The 23,684-nt window shown below is 38.7% G+C and overlaps 1 protein-coding gene across 1 annotated transcript; it reads right to left on the minus strand.

Annotated features, from left to right (window-relative positions):
* Positions 1-17,863: 17,863 nt before the first annotated feature.
* On the minus strand, positions 17,864-22,006 carry LOC149169268 (uncharacterized). Its single transcript, XM_089425138.1, has 5 exons — positions 21,931-22,006; positions 21,629-21,786; positions 20,718-21,307; positions 19,639-20,339; positions 17,864-19,455 (listed from the first exon to the last, which is right to left on the minus strand). Exons 1-5 carry the CDS (start codon positions 22,004-22,006, stop codon positions 17,864-17,866), a joined length of 3,117 nt encoding a protein of 1,038 aa, XP_089281264.1.
* Positions 22,007-23,684: the final 1,678 nt, after the last annotated feature.

A 23,684-nucleotide genomic window follows, 5' to 3' on the forward strand; every position in this document is an offset into this window, starting at 1 on the left:
GGATCCACCATCAAGATAGAAAATGAGTAAATGACTGAGAGAAGATTTTGCCGCCCAGGACAAAACCTATCAAACCATTAGGTTTCTATTTATCTGTCCTGGTCGACAAAATCTTCTCTCAGTCTTTTACTCATTTTCTATCCTGATGATGGATTCCCTTTGGGGTTCGAAACATTGATCTAATGAACAAAGTACTGTGGATAATTTGGGTCATAATTTTCCAAGAAATAACCATAGAAGTTTAAAATTCAACATATCTTAGAGTAGTTCCCAGGTCATTACCCTTATGGTTAGATACCTTTATTATTCCCACCCCTTGGAATTATTCTACCCCTCTCATGGCTACGTTGAGTTTACCTAACATCACCTTGGGGATCCCAGTCTGGTACATTGATCCTCCTACAAACACTCCTCCTAATCAACTCAAACCTTACACAACTTTGACCCTGATTCAACCTATTTTTCCTACCCCTTCCTTTGCTTCATTTCCACAACAACCTCAACAGGAAGCCAATCCTATTGCGAAATCATCTGGTGAGGGAGGGAAAATGTCAGAAAAGGGGAACTAAAGACAAGGCACCCCAAACAACTCCAACTCCTCCTAAGCCTCCAAAGCCTACTCCTCCATGCACTTTGTGTGATGTTGTTGGGCATGCCACCAATAATTGTCCTGAACTCCCTCATATCAAGAATGTGGTGTCTGATACCTTTCCTAACTCTAACATTCCTGAGGTCCATGTCACCTTACCTAAGTCAGCTAAGAAGAACAGATCCTTGCACATGAATCACCCTTGTGTGATAACTATGGCCATTATTCCCATCACTATTCCCATCTTGAGATTTTCACGATACATTTCAAGTGCCACATGAGTTAGATGCCGCTTGTAGTGATTCCACTTCTCCTCTACGCGCGGGTTTTGGTCACACTGTTACGCCATAACAAGAGGTTTACCAACCCACCATTGTGATTCCCCCTCTTGATGTCAAGATGACGGATAGTCCCACCCCTATTCTCTACCTATTGTCATCCATGGGATCAATCTATTGGGACTCTCTTGATGTTTCCTATTGTGATTCTGTCAAACCTTCTTCGACAAACACTTTGGTCTCAACATCGGTAGATGTCACATCTACTAGTCATCCATCTCCCCTTTTTGACGATGCGCATGTGAACCTTGTCTCTCATGAAGATGCCTCAAGTATCTCCTCTTCATCATGTGGTCTCTCTTCCTCCCATCCTCCCATATTCCATTCTGATGAAGACATCATGGAAGCCATGACCACCCCTGATTATCCTTGGGATGATATGCACCATTGTGCGTACTTCCTTCTGCAACAAACCCATGATCAATATGTTATGGAGTCCAAATAATTCATCCATGGTGAGGTTGACTGGTTTAAAAACCCCATTCCTACACCAGATGCTTTCGAAGAAGGAAATATGGCTAACATCTCCCCTACCATCAAAATTAACATTTCAAATACACCAGGGATCGAAGAAAATATCACCTTGGGGGCACAATGCACCCCAGAAGAAATTGATGCTTACACTAAGTTATTCAAATAATTCTGTGATGTTTTCGCCTGGTCTTATTTCGAGATGCCCGGAATTGATCCTACCATTGTTGAACATCACATCGACACTTGGCCCGATGAAATTCTTGTTCACCAAAAGAAAAGGCCTATCCATCCTTCCAAGCATGATGCTATCAAATCCAAAATCGATAAGCTCAAGCAGGTTGGTTTCATTTACCCTGTTGAATACACCACATGGGTGTCCAATCCTGTTCCCATCCTAAAGAAGCAAGGCACCATTCGTGTCTGCATAGACTTTCGCGATCTGAACAAAGCTTGTCCCAAAGAAAAATTTCCCACACCTTTCATAGACCAAATCATTGATGAGTGTGTGGGGCATGATATTCTTTCCTTTATGGATGGATTCTCTGGATATAACTAGATACGTATCCATCATGTTGATCAACTTAAAATTGACTTCACTAGTCCGTGGGGAACTTTTGATTATAAGGTCATACCTTTCGGTCTAAATAACGATGGAGCCACTTTTCAACGTGCCATGTCATACTGTTTTCACGACTTGGCTCACATTATCCTTGCATATCTAAATTACCTCACTGCTCATTCCAAGTTTTGGTTGCAAAACCTTCATGATTTGTGTACCATGTTCCTTCGATGTTGCAAGTATAACATTCGCCTCAATCCCCTTAAGTGCGTCTTTTGTGTTCTTGCCGGCCGATTATTGGGCTTCATTGTTTTCAAATATGGCATAACTATTGACCCTCTCAAAGTTCAAGTCATTCTCCAACTTCCTCCTCCTTGCACCCTTCGCCAGTTACAAAGCCTCCAAGGCAAAGCCAAATTCCTTCGTCGGTTTGTTCCTGACTACGCCACCACTGTGCATGGGTTTCTTAGACTCCTTTGATCTACCATTCCATTTGTTTGGGATGACCAAGCTCAACATTATTTTGATGCCCTCAAACGTGCTCTCACTTCCACTCCCCTGATTAGCCCACCTAACTTTGAAAGGGACTTCATCTTGTTTATCTCAACTTCCACCTATTCAATTTCCAAGTTCTTAATCCAAGACGATGGTGTTGGGAATGAGAATGTCATATTGTTAGGAAACCAACTCATAAAAAGATAGAAAAGATAGATCAACGCCTTAGAATTCAGCCTCTTTGAGGGGCAACCTCCTTTACATTACACAAATGAACAATTCTTGGATGATACAAATGACTAAACCTCCCTTCTATATATAAGAGTCTAAGGGGTCACAATATAATCAAGCTGACCTAACAATAATAACATAAGGGCACAACAATAACAATAGTGGGTTTCTATGGGGCACACTAATAACAATATGGGGACAATAGGGGCACAATAATAACAATAAGGGATACAATGACAATAGTAATGGGGGAATCACTAGTATTATAGGGACCTAACATGCCCCTCTCCTTCTGAAAAGCATTGTCCTCAACGCTTGAGTAGTTCTGGATGCTTTTATATAAAATTCTCATCCTCCCATGTGGAATCTTCAGCGGATAAGTTCTTCCACTTGATGAGATACTCTGAAATTGATTGATTTCATAGTTGTCGAGTTCTTGTTTCTGTGACTGCTTCCAGTTCCAATGCGATTTTTCGTTCCTCGTCAAGTTCTAGCAATATTGTTTGAACTGGGAGCTTGTCACCTATAACCTTCTTTAAACATGAAACATGGAAAACTGGGTGCACTTGGGAAGCTACAGGAAGCTCCAATTTGTATGCCATAGTACCAATCTTTTGCAACACCTTGTACGAACCATAATACTTTGGTGATAATTTATTATCCTTCTTAGCTTGCTTGAGGGACATTTGTTTATATGGTTGTAGCCGTAGGAATACCTAGTCACCTACATCAAAACTTCTTTCATTGCAATGTTGATATGCCTGTTGTTTCATTCTATTTTGCGCCAACGTGAGGTTATCCTTTAAGAGTTGGAGAACTTGTTGTTGATGCTCGATGTCATGTTCCATTGCTTGAACCTTAGAATTTTCTATTAAATATGATGTGATGGATGGTGGATGATATCCATAAATTGCCATAAATGGGGTCATTTTTTCTACAATATGGAAGGAATTATTATACGACCATTCAGCCAGAGGAAACCATTTGACCCATTGTGTCTATTTATTAGATACAAAGCAACAAAGATACCCTTACAAACATTTGTTTACTATCTCAGTTTTCCCATCAGATTGAGGATGATAAGATGAGCTACAAGCTAACTAAGTACCGAGACAAGAAAATAATTTTGTCCAAAAATTTCTAGTGAAAATGGGATCTCTGTCACTTACAATAATCTTTGGGTTTCATGTAGCTTTTGAATTTTTTCCATAAATGTAGCTGTACTGGCTTTAAATGGATGTGATAATGCACAAAAGTGTGCATACTTGGTAAGTCTGTCAACTACCACCATGATGACACTCTTTCCTTCGGACTTGGGTGAACCTGTGATAAAATCCATTGAAACCTCCTCCCAACATTGGCTTGGAATGGATAAAGGTTGTAATAGACCTGGGGTATTAATTGTTTCAACTTTATTTTGTTGGAAAACCAAACATTCTGCCACAAACTTTTGAATATCCAATTTAAGGCCATCCCAAAAAAATTCCTTCTTAACCCTGTGGTAAGTTCTTAAAAATCTTGAGTGCCCTCCTAAGGGAGAAGTGTGCAATTCCATAAGAATCTTTTGTTTGAGTTGGGAATTCTTACATAGGTATAAGTGTTCTTTGTACCATAACGAATCATTTTTCCAGATAAATGTATCAAATGTACTGGGATCTTGTTGTAACTTTTGAATGAGTGCTCACACTTCTTCGTCATTCTTCCATTCATCCCTTGCTTCGTTTATCCAATCTGGTTGGATAATAGAAATGGCACACAACAATGCTTCCACATCCTCATCCCTTCTTGAGAGTGCATCTGCCACAACATTTTGCTTCCCTTTTTTGTAGATGATTTCAAAGTCAAAACCCAACATCTTTGTGATCCATTTTTGTTGCTCTTTAAGGATAATCCTTGTTCTAAAAAGTATTTAAGACTATCATGATCCGTTTTTACCTTGAAATGTCTTCCCATTAGGCAGGGTCGCCATTTCTTAAGTGCATGTAGTATTGCCAACATTTCCTTCTCATAAATAGCTTTGTGTAAATACTTTCCTTTGATTGGACGACTTTCAAAAGCAATGGGTCTTTCATCTTGCATTAAAACAACACCAATTCAATTTCTTGAAGCATCACATTCCACAATAAATATTTTTGTGAAGTCCAGCGTAACTAAGAGTGGTGCTTGGCACATTGCCTCTTTAAGATGTTTGAAGCCCTTTGTTGCTTTTGGAGTCCATGAAAATGTATCTTTCTTCAATAATGTTGTTAGAGGTGTTGCTATTCTCCCATAATTCTTAACAAACTTGTGATAATACCCTGTCAACCCGAGAAATCCTCGCAGATGCTTTATGGATGTGGGGATTTTCCATTCCTTAATGGCTTTAATTTTGCTAGGGTCTACCTTAACACCTTCATGAGATACAATATTACCCGGATATTCCACCTCTTATACTCGAAAGAAACATTTGGAGATTTTTGCATATAATTTTTTCTCATTCAATAGTTTGAGCACCTTATCAACATGTTCAACATGATCCTTCCAAGACTTGTTGTAGATTAGTATATCATCAAAACATACTAACACAAATTTTCTAAGGGTTTGAAAATGGAATTCATAAAACCTTGAAATGTAAAAGGTGCATTGGTAAGGCCAAAAGGCATGACCAAAAATTCATAATGACCCTCATGAGTTCTAAATGTTGTTTTCAAAATGTCTTCAATCTTCATTTTGATTTGATGATATCCTAAATGAAGATCCAATTTGGTGAAGTAAATTGATCCATGCAATTCATCCAATAATTCATCAATGACAGGAATGGGTAATTTATCTTTAATAGTGAGCTTGTTGAGCTCCCTATAATCTGGACACATGCAACATGATCCATCCTTCTTGTGCACCAATACTACTGAAGCAGAGAAAGAACTTTGACTAGGTTGAATTATACCAACCTCTAGCCTTTCTGCAACCATACGTTCAATTTCACTCTTTGGGCATAGGGATATCTATACGACCTGATGTTTGGAGGAACACTTCCTCGAATGAAATGAATAACATGATCATGATCACGAATAGGTAGGAGGCCTTTGGGAGTCTCAAATACCTTGGAATGATTGTCCAAGACTTTTTGGAGATCTGGAGAAATAGATGATTTCGATGTGGGAACCTCTAGTGAACATAATTGTGCAATTATGCCTCATTGTTCCTTCTTTATAAGATTTTTCATACCGTTAGAGCTAATTATCTTTCCTGGTTTCCCTACAATACCCCTTAATTGAACTTCCTTTCCTTCCACACAAAATTTCATGAAAAGTTCTTGAAAATTAAAAGCTATTGTAGCCAAGGATTCTGGCCATTGGACTCCTAGTACAACATCAACACCACCCATAGGAATGGAAAGCATTGGGCTATTCAATACATATTCTCCCATGGATAGCTTGATATTATGTAACTTTCCAGAGAAATTTATAGTTCCTCCACTTGCATCCATCACTTGACACTCTGGTGCTGGATATAGGAAGCAATTCAATTCCTTGGCTATCTTACAATGAATAAAATTATGGGTACTTCATGAATCAATCAATACTATTACCTTTTTCTTCTTGATATGTCCTTCTATCTTGATAGTTTGAGGAGTGGTAATTCCAGCCAATGCATTACAAGATATGGTCAGATTCATTTCTTCTTTATCTAGCGTTTGTTCTTGGAGTATATCCTCTTCTTTTGACATTTCTTGTTACTTTTCTTCCTCCTCTTCACAATCTACGTAGAATAATTTCTTCTCAGCACACTTATGACCTTTAGTGTATTTGCTATCACAACTGTAACAAAGCCCTTTTGCTCTTTTTTCTTCCAATTGTTGTGGTGTCAACCTTGTGGGTTGTGGAAGGCTAGGGGCAACAACACTTCCATCTTTATAGTTGTGAGTGGTAAGCTTCCTGGTGTTAGTGTCAGTGTCTTCACACTGCCATCAATGATCAAAATTACTCTTTTGCATTTCAATACTAGGTGTCCCATTCTGATCAATTGCATTCCATTAGGTCATGGATCAACTAATGGTAGGGTTCATTTCTATTTTTCCCTCATGACATATATCTGTTGACCTCCTTTCATACTTTTCAGTCCATGTTTCATGTTTATTTTCAGTTCATTTTATCATTTTGGTCTTTGGTCTAGGGTTTCAGTCTCATTAGGTATTAGGGTTTTACCATGGTCAAATTTCAATGACTATTGCTAATAAGGGTCAGCAGACACATGAGGATGACAATAATCATCAGAAAATTTTTACTCTTTTAAATTTGTAAACTTAATAAATTTTTCACCTCAAAACTAGTTTTGAGGTGAAAACAGAGTATTGGTATATTATTTGTAAATTTCATGTAATTTTATTGATCCTATATGTAATAAATGTTTCTATGCTGCTCCTAGTCACTTGGTGACATTTGCCAAGTACATGCCACTGCAAAAGTCAAAGAAATCAAGCATCAGTCCACCTATCAAAAGCCAAAAAGTCAAATATTAGAAAAACAGAGTATTTCAAGAAAGCAAATAGACATTACAAAGTGGGTTTTGTACATCAAAAAATAAAAAATGGAAAGTTATATAAAGCCACATTTCTTTCATCTTTTCATTATGCTATTGATGAGTTTCAAGTGCTGAGGAGAGCCAAAAACGCGATTTTGCGCTATTATTGAGCAAAGGGGTGAAGTCATTGCATTTTGGTGAAATTTGATCGGCGCTGCACACCTGGTAGTCAGCGCTGCGCATAGAAGAAGCGCTGTGCACCTGGGAGTTTCAGGCAGTTCAAAAATACCTTGGCACTGCGCATAGAAGAGGCGCTGCGCACCTGAGTGAGGGCGCTACACACCTGGTAGCCAATCTCCAAATGCTCTAAATCATTCCAAATCGCCCCAATCTACCTCAAATCTACCAAATTGCCTCATTCCAAGTAAGTAACTCAATCATTCTTGCTAAAAAGGGTTGTTGTAATCAGTCTTTGGTGATTTTACCCATCAAGAAATCAAACCCTAGTTTTCACCAAACAGTCTCATAAATTACACAGCTCACTCATTCACTGTGTCCTAATCTCATCTATTTGTTATTCCCTAGATCCCATCCACACTCCCATTCATTCTCACCTACTCATCTTAAATCTCTTCATACTCATCTCTCATCCATCCACCCTATCTCATCATTCACCACTAGTGTTCATAAACAATGGAAAAAGACAGTGACTTTGAGCTTGAAGAGGATACCCTTAGTGACAGTTCTAGGGAAAGAAATTTGCAGCAGAGGAAGCCTCACAAAGGGGGAATGATAATCAGGGAGGAGCCCATTAGTTTGAGGGAATTGCAAGCCTGCCCATTGGCCATTTCTTGTTTTAAACATCAATCATGTTTTTCTTTCTGTGAAATGGTGGAAAGGGTTAAATTTCATCATGAATTAGCAAGGTTGTTTGTGACACATTTGGACAACAATGAAGTAAATCTTGCTGGAGTTACATTCACTTTGTCACTAGCTGTTATTTCAGAGGCTACATGTATTCCAAATGTAGGTGAAAAATGGAACAAAGGACAGTACATTGACAGGGAGTACTATGAGCCTTACATCAAGGCTAAATACCATGGCAAATTGAAGAGAGTGTTCCCCTTCAAATTCTTGGAAGACAAGTTTGCTCCATTGATGAAAATCATCATCAAATACTTCACTTGTGAAGGTAGGTTCTCCCGGTTGTATGCCTACCACATTAGATTGCTGATGCATTTCACTAGAGTGAGGATGATGAATATCCCTTACTTCATGTTCCGAAATATTGAGAAGATGGCACTTTATGTAAAGAAGAAGCCATATCCCCAATAGTTAAACAACATCTTTCATTATTCTTTGATTAAAATCATTGTTCTACATCAGCTGAACCTTCTCAACATGCCATGGGAGACTTTCATTTCTCATGAAATGTTCAAAGGCCCTCAAGTCTTTTCATTAATGCCTCATGAAGAAGGTGGACCTTTAGGACATGAACAAGTTAAAGAAACTGAAACTGTTGGAGTGCCAGTGTTTGTGACATACCAGAGGGGCACTAGGAGGCTTTTTGCAGCTGCTAGGCAAGTATTATCTCCACAAGGTGTGGAAGGGGTCTCGCCTTCATCATCAGGCCACAGGCAAATGCTATCTCCACAAGGTGTGGAAGGGGCTTTGCCTTCTTCTTCAACAAAACAGGTACAAACAAAGCAGCAAAGAAAATTCAAAGGTAAAGGCAAGAAAAAGATGCATAAGAAGGATCTTGGAGATGGGAAAGAGAGATATTTTGACCTTGTTGATCATGAGGAAACACAAGGAGTTGATGTCATTGACTTGGATGCTCAAAATCCAAAGACTGTCAAAGACATGATCATAAAGGAACAAGAGGCTGAGATACAAGCCTTGTCAGAAAATTTAGAGAGGGCTAAGTGGGTCATCAAGTATCTAGAGCAGGAGAACAAACAACTGAGCGACAAACAAGACCTCTTGGAGCTTGAGATACTGAAAACAAAAATGCAAAAGGGCCAAGCGACTAGGAAGCGAAGGGGCAAAGCTAGAAGACAAAAGGCAAAGGAAATTGAGAATCCAAGGGAGATTTGTCTTGAGCGGGTTAACATACACCTAGAGAAGTTGATTGAGAGGGCTAACAGAGACAAAAAGATGCTTTGCCACATGGCCTATCACTACATGACCCGGAACAAAATCTGCAACATAAGAATGAGGAAGCTTAAGGCTAGGTTGAGGAAGGCCTTAATGGACAATGAGGAGCAAGACAAGTTGGAAATCCTAGCTGATGCCTCATTAGCTCATCAAAGTAGTGGATGAGGGTGCCTTGTGCCAATTTTGGGAAAATTTTGGTGAGATTTTGCAATTTTCAAATTTTAAATTTTGCAACACAAAAAATTTGGCATAGGTGCGTAGCGCCACCGGCGCTGCGCTTTTGATAGAGGCACTTTTTGAAAGAATGACTTGCGTATTTGGATTCAGCATGAAAAAATAAGTAAAGCTAGAAAATCTCAGCAATTTTGTAGCACAACTGGGTCATCAAAAGGTCAAAAAACTATCAAAAAATGACCTCTCTGCCACTTTTTGGACATACAGAAGCAACCTTGGGAGATTTCACTTTTGAGGGGGAAAATAACCTCCAAATGCAAAAATTCAAGATGTTCCAGAAACTAGATAGGAATACCTTTCCAATGAGCTATCTTGGGCTCAATTGGGTCAAGGGGAAGGCCTCCAAAAATAGGTTTGAAGCGGCGCTGTGCACTTGGACAGTGGCGCTGCGCATAGAAGAAATTTTGCCAGTTTTTGCCTAGTTTTTCTACAAGTTGACTTTTCCCTCATCATGGATGAAATTATGATTGTAAATGATGCTATGCTATGCAAATGTAATTGTAAAATGACCTTAGAGGGTAGATTCATCATTTTGAGGTGGTTTGGGGGTCAATGAATCAATTTCCATGCTTATAGAGGCAAGTTGTTCCACTGCCTATATTCCTATTCCTTGTTTAGAAATGGTTGAAACCACCCCTTTTCTCATGGATTTGACCCCTGATGGCTAGCATAGGTGGTTTGATGTCTATATTATGTATTTTTTCAGTCATTAGCAAAGGTTGGACTCTTGTGGATGCTTTGAGCTTCATTGTACACTTGTAACAACAATTTGGCAAGGAAATAAACCAGGATTTGCAGCTATTTTTATGGGATACTTGTGGTAAAGTGCTTTTGCATTGTTTCTTCTTCTGTGATTAGTTTTTCTCATGTGTTATGTGTGCCACAATCATATTCATTCTTCTAACTAAATGAAATCAAGATGGATATGTAGAATACATTGGTTACAATACTCTGCCTTAGGAATCCATTTAGTTTTTAATGTTTTCTACTGTTTGAAGAGGACTCATGATCTGCATGCCCTCCTCAGCTCCTCACCAGTCTTATATCTACCATCTTACTCAATTTCAAGTGCTAAAACACCTACCTAACTCGCCCCATAGAACACCTTGCATTCCTGACTTGATTTCCTGGACCCAAAGCTGCCTGCTCCATTTGATCCAGCAAAACCATCAAAATCAACCAAAAACCCTAAAGCTACTATACCTAGCTTAAAATGCATATTTGATTCAGTCATCTTGACTGAAATTCTCAAGGAGAGAGCCCTCTCCTGACCTGGCAGGGCTAGCTATCAGGTTAAGCATGGTTTGTGGTTATCCTAGGATTGCCTTCTTTTAGCTTGAGGTCAACCTAGGCTCTAACACCTAGTTGCCCTAATTTTTCTTTCCATTTTTCTTGCTAACCTGAATGCCCTCTCCAATGAATCAGGTTCCCAAAGGCAAACCTCATGTTGGATATTATCCTTTAAAGTCCCTATGAACACATCAATCCTATGCTCCTCTAGAATATCTTTTACCCTTATGTTAAATTTTTGGAAGTGCTCAATGTGCTCCATCATTGAACCCTTTTGTTTGAGATTTACCAATTAGCTAAAAAAGGTGTTGCTTTTTGTATCCTCATAATATGCTATCATTTCTTCCATAAAAATTTCCCAAGTGACAATTTGTTTACGAGAGCAAATCCATCGATACCATACAAACTGATTTGGTTCCAAATATAAAGTTGCAATACATACCTTTTGTGTGCGTTTGCATATTATGGAGATCGAAAAATTGCTCCATTTGTAGTATTTATGTTCCTGGATCCTTGCCTTCAAACTTCCTCATATCAATTTTTGGAACATGGTGGGTCTTCAATCCAACATTAGAGTCTATGAAATCATGATTAACATTTCTTTTGTTCTCATCATGAGTTTCCTTTACTACCCTTTCACCATTAGTAACCATTTCTTGTAGCAACTTATTCAAATTTATCTTCAATTCTTCCATATTAGCATCCATGCCATTCATCTTAGCGTCCATGCCATCCATATTAACTTGCATGCCATTCATATTAGCTTCCATGCCATTCATCTTGGCTTCAGTTACCTTTTGTGAGAGTGAAATTTTTTGTACTTGGTCTTGTAATTTTGATATATCATGTTGTATTTCTTCCTCTTCTTCATGAGTCATGATAGAGCTTTTAGGTTTCTTATTAGGTGTTTCCATTTTCTTTCTTCGGGGCATCAATTAATGTTAATAATTCTTCACTATTCCCTTTCAATTATTTCAAACTAATTTTTCAAACCAATCTTATGTAAAATTTTTAAAAAACTACACACCTTTTTCTAACTTTGTAAGAGGTCAATATTGAATTTGTTGTATCTCTGTAACTGCGGATCTCGAATATCTAAAATTTCATCCTATAGTAGCCCCTTGAGTCCTCTTTCTAACCCCTCAAGTCTGATCAAGATTTGATTCTCCAAGGAAGAGTTATGCCAAATCTCCCACAATGACCTGATTATAGACTAATTCAGTAGAGAAAACTTGTATGAAGTGCCATGTGTCACTGTTTTGACCTTAGTATCTGAAACTAATATAAAGAACACTATAGGCCATCCTCTTTCTGAAACTTCTTACAAAATTTCAATCTGATTCTCAGAACAAAAGTTATGATAGTTTTCCCCATGTCACTTGTTTGGAATGTAATTCGGGAGTTTGCAAAAACCTTAACTTCCTTAGATAATATCTCTAAAAATATAGCGAGATAAGCTCTGCAATTCAGAGCCAAAGTTCAGAACGATTTCGTCGCATATGGGTTTTTTTTGTTAGCTTTTGAAACATCGTAGAAAAAAAATTATAGCAAAAATGTCATGATGACCTGTTTGGAGCAACGAAACCCTAGAATCCAAGGCTCTCATACCAAATATTAGGAAACCAGCTCACAAAAAGATAGAAAATATAGATCAACGCCTTAGAATTCAGCCTCTTCGAGGGGGCAACCTCCTTTACATTACACAAATGAACAATTCTTTCATGATGCAAATGACTAAACCTCCCTTCTATATATAGGAGTCTAACAAGTTACAATATAATCAAGTCGACCTAACAGTAATAACATAAGGGCACAACAATAACAACAGTGGGTTTCTATGGGGCACACTAATAACAATATGGGGACAATAGGGGCAAAATAATAACAATAAGGGATACAATGGCAATAGTAATGGAGGAATCACTAGTATTATAGGGACCTAACACATATATTATGTCAGCAAGAACCTTAATGGCCCCCCTGTGTCTTATTCCCATGAAGACAAGTTGGTGCTAGTTGTTCTGTTCTCTGTTCAAAAACTTCGTCATTATATCATTATGCATACCACAAAATTTGACTAATTTGTTGAGTCGACAGATCATTAATGGGAAGTACGCCCATTGGATCGTTATCCTCCAATAGTTCGATCTACAATTTGTCACACCCAAGAGTAAGAAAGGTTTAGCCCTTGCTAAACTTATCTCTGAATTTCCTATTGGTGTGCCAGATCCATTGGTTAATGATGTCTTCTAGATGAACACTTGTTCTCTATAACCTCAGATGATCCTTGGTATGGCAACATCCTTACCTATTTGTGAACCTAAAAATTCACTCCCCATCTCACTCGTGATGATCGATGACGTATTCAACATCAAGCCCCTTGCTATCTCCTACTCAGTAATGATATTTATCATCACAATATTGATATTGTCCTTCATCATTGTCTCACCCATGTTGAAGCTAAGAAAGTGCTCAATGCTTTTCACAATGACGCTTGTGGTGGTCATCTCTTTGGAATGACCATTGCCCAAAAAATCATGTGCGCCAGATATTTTTGGCCTTCTCTCTTCAGCGATTGCATTGACGTAGTTAAACACTGTGCCAATTGCTAATTATACGCCTCTAAGGCTTAAGCTCCACCTACTCCCCTCCGTCCTATCGTCATAACCATTCCTTTCTATAAATGGGCTATTGACTTTATGGAGTGTCGAAGCCCATTTGCTAATAACCATAAGTATATTATCATGGTCTTTGACTATTTCACCGAATAGGTTGAATCCAAGCCCACGTTCAATAACACCGCAACTACTGCAACCGTATTCTTCTTTAACCATGTTATCGCTTGATTTGGGGTTCTAAAGAAATTGGTTTACGACCATGGAATTCACTTTGAATATGAGATTTGGAGTGAGCTATCCTCATTGTTGGGCTTTGAACACCAATATTCATCGTCTTATTACCCCCAAGGCAATGGAAAAGTTGAATTTTTCAATAAAGTTCTCAAAACTGTGCTTCAATGGACAATGAATAAACACAAAACCAACTGGCACCTTATGCTCTTCCCTGTGTTGTGGGCCTATAAGACCTCTGTCAAAACTGCCACCGGGTTTACTCCTTTCCACCTTGTTTTTGGACAGGAGGTAGTCTTACCCATCAAGTGTGAAATCCTCTCACTTCGCCTCGATGTCGAACTCCTCCCAGACACCCAACCACTAGAACAACTACTCATCATGCTTGAGCGCGCCAATGAAGATCGTCATGTTGCATTGCAAACCATTGAAGCGGCTAAAATTGCACCAAAGATCAGTATGACCGAAAAGTCCACCCTCATACATTTCACGAAGGCGACCTTGTTCTCGTATATGACCAAACTCATGATGTCCTGGGGCATGGAAAGTTTGAACCATTATGGCTAGGATTAAAATTAATATTATTGTTAATGTTGGATTGAGATTAAAAATGGGGATATAAATGGGGTTAGAGTTGGGAGAGGCATGGATTTAGGCATGGAACACAACACACGGTTTACTAGAATCTTTCATCAACATCAAGCTAATGACTATGAAAATATTAATGCTAAAAACCGTATCAGAATTTGTTTAAAAAATAATAAGAAGTTAAAATAAATATTTTATTTATTAAATAAAAGTCAAATAACATGAATATGTCAAGGTAGTCAAATAAATATGGCATGGATTTAAAAGGACAACCAACCTTGTTGTCTTTTTTCAATACTACAATGTAGCTAGGCCAAGGCTAATCCCCATGTTGAATGGAAAAAACGATATGCTCAACAGAGAGATGTTATCACCAATATTGTGCAAGACTTAATTAAGCCTAAATGCCCCTTTGAATAGTGTTACCTTCATAGTTGAATCCACCCTCAACCCTTCCCAATAAGATTTGAACCTAAGAGATATGGAGATTAAACACCACACAAACCAACTAATATACACCTTATGGGTTGAACCACCTCCTATTTATTCTTAATCTTGTAATACAAACATCAAAATCAATAAAAACAATTTACTAATGTGGTTTCTACGCAAAATTATTTATACATATAATATTATATTAGGATTATTTATACATATAATATTATATTAGGATTCAACATGATACAATTGGGTCACATGAAATGACTTTTAGGAAAAAAAGTGGACAAGAGAAAAAAAAAAATTGAAGGAAACACTGAAAAAGAGCATGAAAACTTTTCCCTAATGTAATAAGACATATTTGTCAGTGTTATGGCATGGCATTTCATATTTCAATGCATAATACATTGCAATGGATCAAATGTTGCAAGTGTGAAGCACATCGACACCAAATATGTGCTAAAAGGAATGACACTTATACTCGTCCAAATTATTGCATATGGGAGATAGAGAGAGACCAGCAAAGGAATCTACATCAAATTGCTATTCTTGGTGTAAAGGATTTACATAAAAAAAAAAAAGCTGGGATAATTATGAGCACGTTAAACAAAGGCTGTCCCCAAAGCTGAAGTAAGAGAGATGAAAAAGCTAAAATGAGAGAGATGAGAAAGGTATGGAGCCTTGAAAAAGGGCTATGATAAGGCAATAATTTAGTGATTTATAAAGTTGAAAAAACATAGTCTAGATAAAGCTTTCAAAAAAAAGATAAAATATTCGTGATTTGTGAAGATATTTTTATATATTAAGTTTTTTTGGGTGGTTAAAAGCAATCTTGTCTTATATCAATGGTATTTTATAGTTGCTCATCTATTTTGGGTGGTCAAAAGCATGCTCATCTATGTTATTTTTTATACCAGTTCACTTAACATTTTTACAATTAGAAAAAATATAAATATGGAATGGATGCTTAATTTTAAAAGAAATACATTTATTATAATGATTGTAAAAATAATTTTTAAATCTTACAACTATAAACTATATAACACACCTTAATTTTGGATGACAAACAATGTTGGATTTTGAAAAACATGACACCCATTATTTTGCCCATTTTAATAGTGCAGCTAAACACTTTTTTAATGGAATTTTCTAAAAGTGTTGCAATTTGAACCAATTTTTGGTTATATATTGGCTTTATGTCATCATGATATGACATCTTATTGGTCTTCTATGGATCCAAATATCATCATATTTAAACAAATCCGCTTTGTATTAAATATTGAATCCGTAACTAACGTTCTGCTCATCAAATTCAACACTACAAATATATAACCAAATTATCCACCGCGCAATAAGAATTTCAAAGCCTTGCTAGACTACGATGTCCCCTGCCATGCCCATATGTCCATTAATGGGGAATTAAATGTTTTTATTTTTATTTTATTTTCAAGGATATGTTTAATTTTTTATGTCTTAAGTATACACATTTTTTAAAATGTTGGTCTTATTTTATTTTTTATTTTTTCTTCCTCAGATGTTTCATTTTTAAGGGTTTTCCAACTTTGTATTTTTTGTTTTTCATTGCAATACTTTTTATAATGAAAATTTTAATTATTTTGCCAAGTTAAAAAAATAATAAAATTAATATATTGTAGGCTTATTTATATATTTATGTATTGTTAATTAATACTTCAATAAACATAAAATAATTATCACTAAAACAATAATAATTTTAAATACTTAACAAAAAAAAACACACATTTTTCATATAGATATAATTACAAGAAATGCATTTTCGGACTATTTTTTTCTTCTAAAAATGACATGTTTAATAAATTAATTTTACAAAAAAATTTAAATATTTTTTTTTTTTAAAAGATAACAAATTTTATGAAATTTTCATGAATTTTATATGGGTGATGACATTGAAGTTTTTTTTCCAAAAATAACAATTCACATAGAGTTCTAAGTAAAAAAATTGTTAAAAAGAATAAAAAAAAAATCTAACCGAAACAAATAACAAAATAAAAATAAATGTTTCAAAAAAAACTTAAAACTAAAATTAAAAAAAATATATAAAAACATTTAAAACAAAAATTAGAAATATTATATATATATATATATATATATATATATATATGATTATGATGATGATGGTTAACGTCCGTTGAGACCAAATAATGGTCTATTGGACCTAAAGAAAAAAATTATCTATTTTGATTTAAAATTTTATTCCTATGCTCAAAAAGCTTGGAGAGAAGCCTCCCGAGCTCACTATAATTTTGACATTGTAAAAGGCTAGGAAGGTCAGTATTGTAACAAAGATTGTGAAACTGAGATCTAATGTGGTTATACGTGGGGCACTCTAAGAGGAAGTGGTTTTCATCCTCGATGTTCCTATTCTCACATATATGGCAGATCCTTTCCGTCCATGGCGTTTTAGGAACTGCCCAATGACCTGTTTCACTATGGAGCTCATGAGAATTCATTTTAATCTTTACTATATTAATTTTCTTCTTTGAGCTAGTTTTTTTTTTTTTGACTTTAACGGTTAGATTTTTATTTAAAAGGCGGCAAAACAGCTGCCGCTTGCATTTACATTGGATTGAGTTTCTCAATTTCATTTCTCTCTGAGTTCATGAAGTCCACGATTCCATGATCAATCTTTGATTCAGGGTCGTCTTTTGGAGAAGCAACGCTGTATCTCTGCCGGATGGTTCTTTACCTTGATGTTACCAGCTGATTCTGACAACCTGAGTATGCCTTTCTGGAGCCTTCCTCTAACTCTGTTGCCAGAGGAGCGAATCGGATATGAGCTATTTCCACTTGGGAGTATGAAAATCGTTTTCCATCTCTAGTCTTCATTCTAACCTTCCAACGCCTTGATTTTTGTCAAAGCAATTTCCCCTGGAGCAGAAAGAGCCGTGCGAAATGGGCAGCTGTCCGATTGAATGTACAGAGCCTGACGTCAAAATTTTGCGTTGCTGAAACACCACGAGCGGCGTTGCTGAAACACCAGTTTCAGCAACTGATAAAATAACTGTGTTGCTGAAACACCATTTCCAGCAAGCAAATTTCTGGGTTTTCTGTGTTAAAACAGAATTACTGGTTAATCCGATTATGGGATGATGCAGAGAGAATCTTCCAAATTGACTGATAGGGTTCTTTGGCTTCTGGCAGCTCCAAGGTTGGCTTCAAAATCAGCTTGAGTATTAAGCTGCCTCATAATGTGGAAGAAGGAGATTTTCTGAAACTTAGCCAACATGGGTCTTATTTTCTTTAGAATTCGGCCTAAATGGATCTGCCACTGATTCGAAGGAGAATTCATTGCTTGAGTGATGAGCCGAGAGTCTCCGAAGACCGTCAATGTTTGAATGTTCCGTTTTAGAGCCAGAGTCAGCCCCTGCCACAAAGCTAGAGCCTCAGCTCTATTATTTGATTCGATTCCCAGACCCCAATGGTACTTGAGTAAAGTAGACCCATCGGGTTTCAGCAGCACTCCACCTCCACCCGCAGCTCCTGGATTGCCTTTAGAGGCCCCGTCGAAGAAAAGACAATGGTCATCTAGTGCCGATCTCCACTTTAGAAATTCCTGTTCTTCCATACGGATTTCCCACTTAGCATGGCAAGTGGTTGGAATAGTAGGGATGGGTTGATTATTTGGAACGATTTCTTTTAGCCACAGCTCCTCCTCATTGTCCAGCTTTACTTCATTCCTTAGGGTTGGCTTAGCTTCCAAAGTCTCTCCCAATAAAGCTTTAATTTTGGATATAACATTGTTTACAGTGCAGATTTCTCCTCTGAAGATTCTGTTGTTCCTTTCCAGCCATAATTTCCAACATATGTATTTAGGGGTCCACATCCAAGCAGTCCTAAGGAGGTTTTTATTGTTGGTGCAGATTGGAGGTAGCTTGGCCCACTCGTAGAACAGGGATGGCACACTTCTTGGTAGCTCAATCTTGTCCGCCCTTGAACTCAGGACCCCTTTCCAGACTGCCTTGGCAAAGGGGCACAGCAGCAACAGGTGATCAGCTGTTTCTTCCTCTGATATACATAATGGACATCTGGAGGGCCCTTCCATTCCCCGTTTTCTCAGATTGTCTCCTGTGAGAATACTATTATGAGCAAGTGTCCAGCAGAAAAAGTCTATTTTAGGGAGAGAAGGAAAGTTCCATATGAATTTCCATTGCGTTGGGTCTGGAGGGACATTCGGGACAGCAATTAAACTTTTGTATCCTTCAGCTACCGAGTAGGAGCCAGTATGGGAGCCCCACCCTCTTTTATCCTTGGCTGTTGCTGATAATGGTGATTTCCCTTGCAGATTGTCTAACAGTAAAGAAGCTTCAGATTGCAAATGGTGTGGAACCTCCCCGAGATTCCAGCTGTCCCATCTTCTTTCAGCATCCTCCGTCCAGTTGGTTATGTCCCATAGAGTTTCCTTGTTGTTGGAATGCAACCATAGCTTAATATTTGCCAGGCCTTTTATATGATGAAGAGGCTGGTCTCCAAGAATCTGATCATTCCAAATTCTTATTTTTTTCCCATTACCTGGGATCCAATAGAGGTTGGGGCTGAAGTTGTCCAGAGCAGCGATACAAAGTTTGGATATTGGGGAGCCTTTGGAATTTTTTGGAGGAAGATCAAGACATCTCAATCGTTGACCTTGAAAGTATTTCTTCCACAGCACTTTCTTGCTCCAGCTTATTTTTCCTGCCACAATATTCCACAATATTTTTGAGCCAAGAGCGAGATTTTGGGCAGCCGAGTCTCTAATTTGCAGACCTCCTTCTATGAAAGGTTTCTTAATGGTATCCCAATTTACTAAATGAAGCCTTCTTTCGTTGTTTTTTCCCCCTTCCCACAGAAATCTTCTCAGCATACCATCCATTTTACTGAGAAAGGTTTTGGGGGCGAGGAGAATGGAATGCTGAAACAGAGGCATGGTTGTTAAGACAGATTTTATAAGGATAATTTTCCCAGCAGTGTTCAGCCAGGAGGCTCCCCAGGCATTAATTCTGAGTTTGAGCTTGTCCAAAAGGGGCATCCAATGGGAAACTTTGGGGATGGATCTGAAAATTGGGATCCCAAGATATTTGAAAGAATCCCAGTCTTGACAGATTTTCATTTCAAGAAGCCTAGCTATATCAGCAAGGATTTTAGCTGAGCAATTCCAGCCATAGATTGTACTTTTTGAGTAGTTAATCTTGCTGCCGGATGCTTCCTTATAGATGTCCAGTTCCTTTTTGAAAGAATTGGCCGAAATAATACTCACTCCACCTAGTAGCAGAGTATCGTCGGCAAATTGAGCATGGTTTATTTCTTTGACATTTTGCACCATTCTGAGACCTGGCAAAATTTGGATTTGCTGACAGTAGTCGAGCTGGAAACTCAACACTGAGGCTTGAATGGCATAGAGAAGCGGGGACAGCGGACAGCCTTGCCTTAATCCCCTTGAAGCTGTAAAAAATTCAGTTGATCTTCCATTTACCAGCGGAGCAATCCAAGGAGAGGCGATGCAGGCTTTCACCCAATTTGTGAATTTTGTTGAAAAGCCCATTTTTGTCATAACTGCAAACAGGAAGTCATGCCTCACCCTGTCAAAGGCATTAGCCAGATCTAGTTTTATTACCATTCCTTTCTCTTTTCTCTGGACACTTGAATGTACTGCCTCTTGAACCAGTACAATATTATCCAGTATCTTTCTCCCTTTGATGAAGCCTCCTTGGTTCTCCGGTATGATGTCCGGCAATATATTCTTGAGGCGCATGGATATTATTTTGGTAATAAGTTTATAGCTAGTATTACACAACGAAATGGGGCGGAATCTAATGAACTCAGAAGCTCCTTTTTCTTTCGGAAGCAAAGCCAGGAAGGCTGAATTGGTGCTGCCTCCTATCTTAGTACAAAATTGGGATTTCCTTACCATTCTCAGAAGGTCTTTGTTGATAATTGACCAGCAAGACTGAAAGAACCTGGCAGTGAACCCATCAGGCCCTGGCGCTTTATCCGGGTCCATGCAATCCAAAGCTTTCTTGAGCTCATCCATGCTGATCGTGGCAGTCAGCATATTATTGACGGGGTCTTGCACACAGAAGGGGATCAAATTGTACGGATATGCTTGGGGATCTATAGGCTGGTAATCAGGAGCTGAATAGAGATCTTTAAAAAAGGAGAATGCTGCTCTCTTTATGCCCTCAAAATCATTAACCACTGTATCTTGGAATCGGATTTCTGAAACATTTTTGTATTGCTTTCGGGCTTCGGCATGTTTGTGGAAGAAACTAGTATTTTTGTCGCCGGCTTGTAACCATAAGTTTCTAGATTTCTGTCTCCAATACTCCTCTTCGTCCCTACTGGCTTTATGAAAGGCTTTTTGTAACTCAACTTCTTTTTGGAGTAGACTTTGGGTAATATCTGAATTCTCCATTGAGGATTGGAGGGCAGCAAGATTTTCTATAGACTCTTTTCGATTGGCAGCAGGAGTTTTCAAAGCTTTTGCCCATTCCTTGAGCTTTCTCTTAAGAGCCCGCAATTTTTCTTCCCACACGAAGAAAGGGGAACCCTGAATTTTCCGGTTCTAGACTTCAGCAACCACCTCATTGAACCCCTCTTGCTGAATCCATAATGGGCTAAATCTAAATGGAATGGGTCCAAGAAATCTATCCACGGAGAGCTCCAGACTTATGGGTTTGTGGTCAGAGGTGCAGTTGGGCAGAATTTTGGATGAGGTCATTAGGCCACTAGTGAGGAAGGAGGTTTGGACAAGGAATCTGTCCAAGCGAGCTGCTATATGGCTGGGACCTAGTCTTTTATTAGACCAAGTATATTTCCCGGCTGAAGGTTTGATGTCCTCCAAATCCCAATCGTTCATGATGTCTTCTACCCATTCTCTGGCAGGGTCCCTTACAGGTGAACCACCTTTTTTCTCTTCAGCAGCTAGAGTAACGTTTAGATCCCCTGCAATAATGATATTTCCTGGATTGTGCAAAACAAGAAAGGACTGGAGCGAGTCCCAGCAAATTTTTTTCTCCGATGGCAAGACTGGAGCATAAAGGTTAAATAAACTTACTTGTTGACCAGAATCTTTGTGAAGGAGTTGAGTGAAAATCCAGTGCTGGCCACTTTCTTCTTGAATCAAGTCGTATTTGGAGCTGTCCCAGAAGGAGGCGATCCCACCAGAGGCACCTCTAGCACTGACAGCTCTTCCAGGGCCTTTGCGCCAGAATGTTTTGCTGGATTGGAGGAGAAGAGAGTCCTCCATCTTTGTCTCCTGGATGAGAAGGATTTCAGGCATATGCAACCTTACAATGTCTTTCAGGGCCTCTTCTTTCAGCCTGCTACCTAATCCTCTGCAATTCCAGGAGACGTATTTCATTATTTACTGGAGAGGGGGGGAGTGGCTCCTTTTGGAGCCTTGTTATTCTTGCGCCCGGATCTGGTATTCATCATTCCCTTGAGGGTTTTCTGGGAACCTTGGAGAACATCCATGTAGGTTTTCTCCTCTCTTTGTTTCTTCTTGGATTTTCGGCCCCTGGATGTTTTGATAGGAGAGATTTGAGAACTGTCTGATTCAGATTCTCTTTCTTCTGATTCTTCTCCTGATTCGGAGGCAAGACTAATGTGCTCGTCATCGCCTGCTTTTCCCCCTTGATCTGCCTTGGTTAGTTGGGGATTTGATTCTTCTTCGGATTCTTTCCTTTCCTTCGGCTGACCTTCAGTTTCTTCATGTTTCTCTGAGGCCTCCCCCTTTTCAGCTGTGGATGGGCCTTCATTTGAGACTGGTTTGGTTTTGTCGTTGGGCTGGGGATTTCCCTTTGATTCTGTCTGCTTCTTCTCGTTTGGCTTTGAGACTACCTTTCCTTTTTTTATTTCCTTCCATCCTTCTTCTTCCTCTTTATCCCCTGATGGTGCTTTAGGGCAGTTTCGTTGAAAATGGCCATGTTCATGGCAGATCCTGCATTTAAATGGGAGTTGCTCGTAGTCTAGCTTCTGGTAGTGATGCCAATCTCCCACTGTCAACTTGATAGCTTCCGGTAGCCGAGCTTCGAGATCCACTTCCACGCATATTCTGGCGCAGGTGTATTGGCCCTTGTTATCAGCTTTGTCGATGAATCTTCCCAGTCCATTTCCTATCTTTTGCAGTGCTTGGTAGCTCCAACAGTGTATTGGAAGATTGGGGAGCCGAACCCAAACAGGGACCTCCTTTGGGACATCGACTGAGGGGTCAAAGTCGGGTGTCCATTTATTCAGAAAAAGACCTTGGTTTCCCATGAAATATGGGCCATTTCTGAACACCAAATCTCGGTCTTCCTTGGTAGTGAATTCAAAGATGAAGTAGCCCCTTCCAATCGGGTAGCTGATTACATTGTTTGGGAGCAGGGGTCTCCAGTTTCTTTGCACCCATTCATCAGTCGATTTGGTTGTTGGCCATCGTCCCATAAACTGCCCTACTAAACCTCTGTCAGCCAGGGCAAGGGCGATTTTGATTGTCTGGTCTTCTGGCAGAGCAATTTCTGGATTTCTTCTAATTTTTTGATAAACTTCGGAGCTTCAGGCTGCATTCGTTTTTTCCCTCTCTGCGTAAGGATCTTCTTGAAGGCTTCTGCAGGCGAAATCGGAGGGGTGGGAGAGGGCTCCGCACCCCCTGGAGCAGCCATGGCGGCGGCAGCTGGTCGTAAACCTAGCAGAACGCATTCCCTATCGCGCGCGCATTTTTTTTTTAAAACTCATAGAATCCCTCTATTGTTATTTTTGTGCCTTTTCTTCTTTGAGCTAGTTAAAATAGAGAGATACTTTTGATCTTCTAGGGTGGGGTTGATGACCTTCTTATAATAACTTAATTTTCTTTTAGCCGCTAAATCTTTCTCACACCACATTTTTTCTTTGAACTTAGAAGTAACAATATCTTTAATGTTATTTATGTTTTGCAATGCATCATT

The sequence above is a fragment of the Pinus tabuliformis genome, chromosome 4_2 (assembly GCF_031772625.1).
Source record: "Pinus tabuliformis cultivar Carrire ecotype Pingquan chromosome 4_2, CPIR1, whole genome shotgun sequence".
Lineage (NCBI taxonomy): Eukaryota > Viridiplantae > Streptophyta > Pinopsida > Pinales > Pinaceae > Pinus > Pinus tabuliformis.

Bases quoted from the DNA above. Each gene is read 5' to 3' on its own strand.
- LOC149169268 (XM_089425138.1), bottom strand. From the start codon at position 22,006: ATGGAGGACTCTCTTCTCCTCCAATCCAGCAAAACATTCTGGCGCAAA. The intron at 20,340-20,717 runs GTTCTTTCAGTC...TGCCTTTGACAG, and splicing joins CCTGATGGGTTCACTGCCAG to GGTGAGGCATGACTTCCTGT. The intron at 19,456-19,638 runs GTAAAATGGATG...ATATTGTGGCAG, and splicing joins CGCCCCCAAAACCTTTCTCA to GAAAAATAAGCTGGAGCAAG.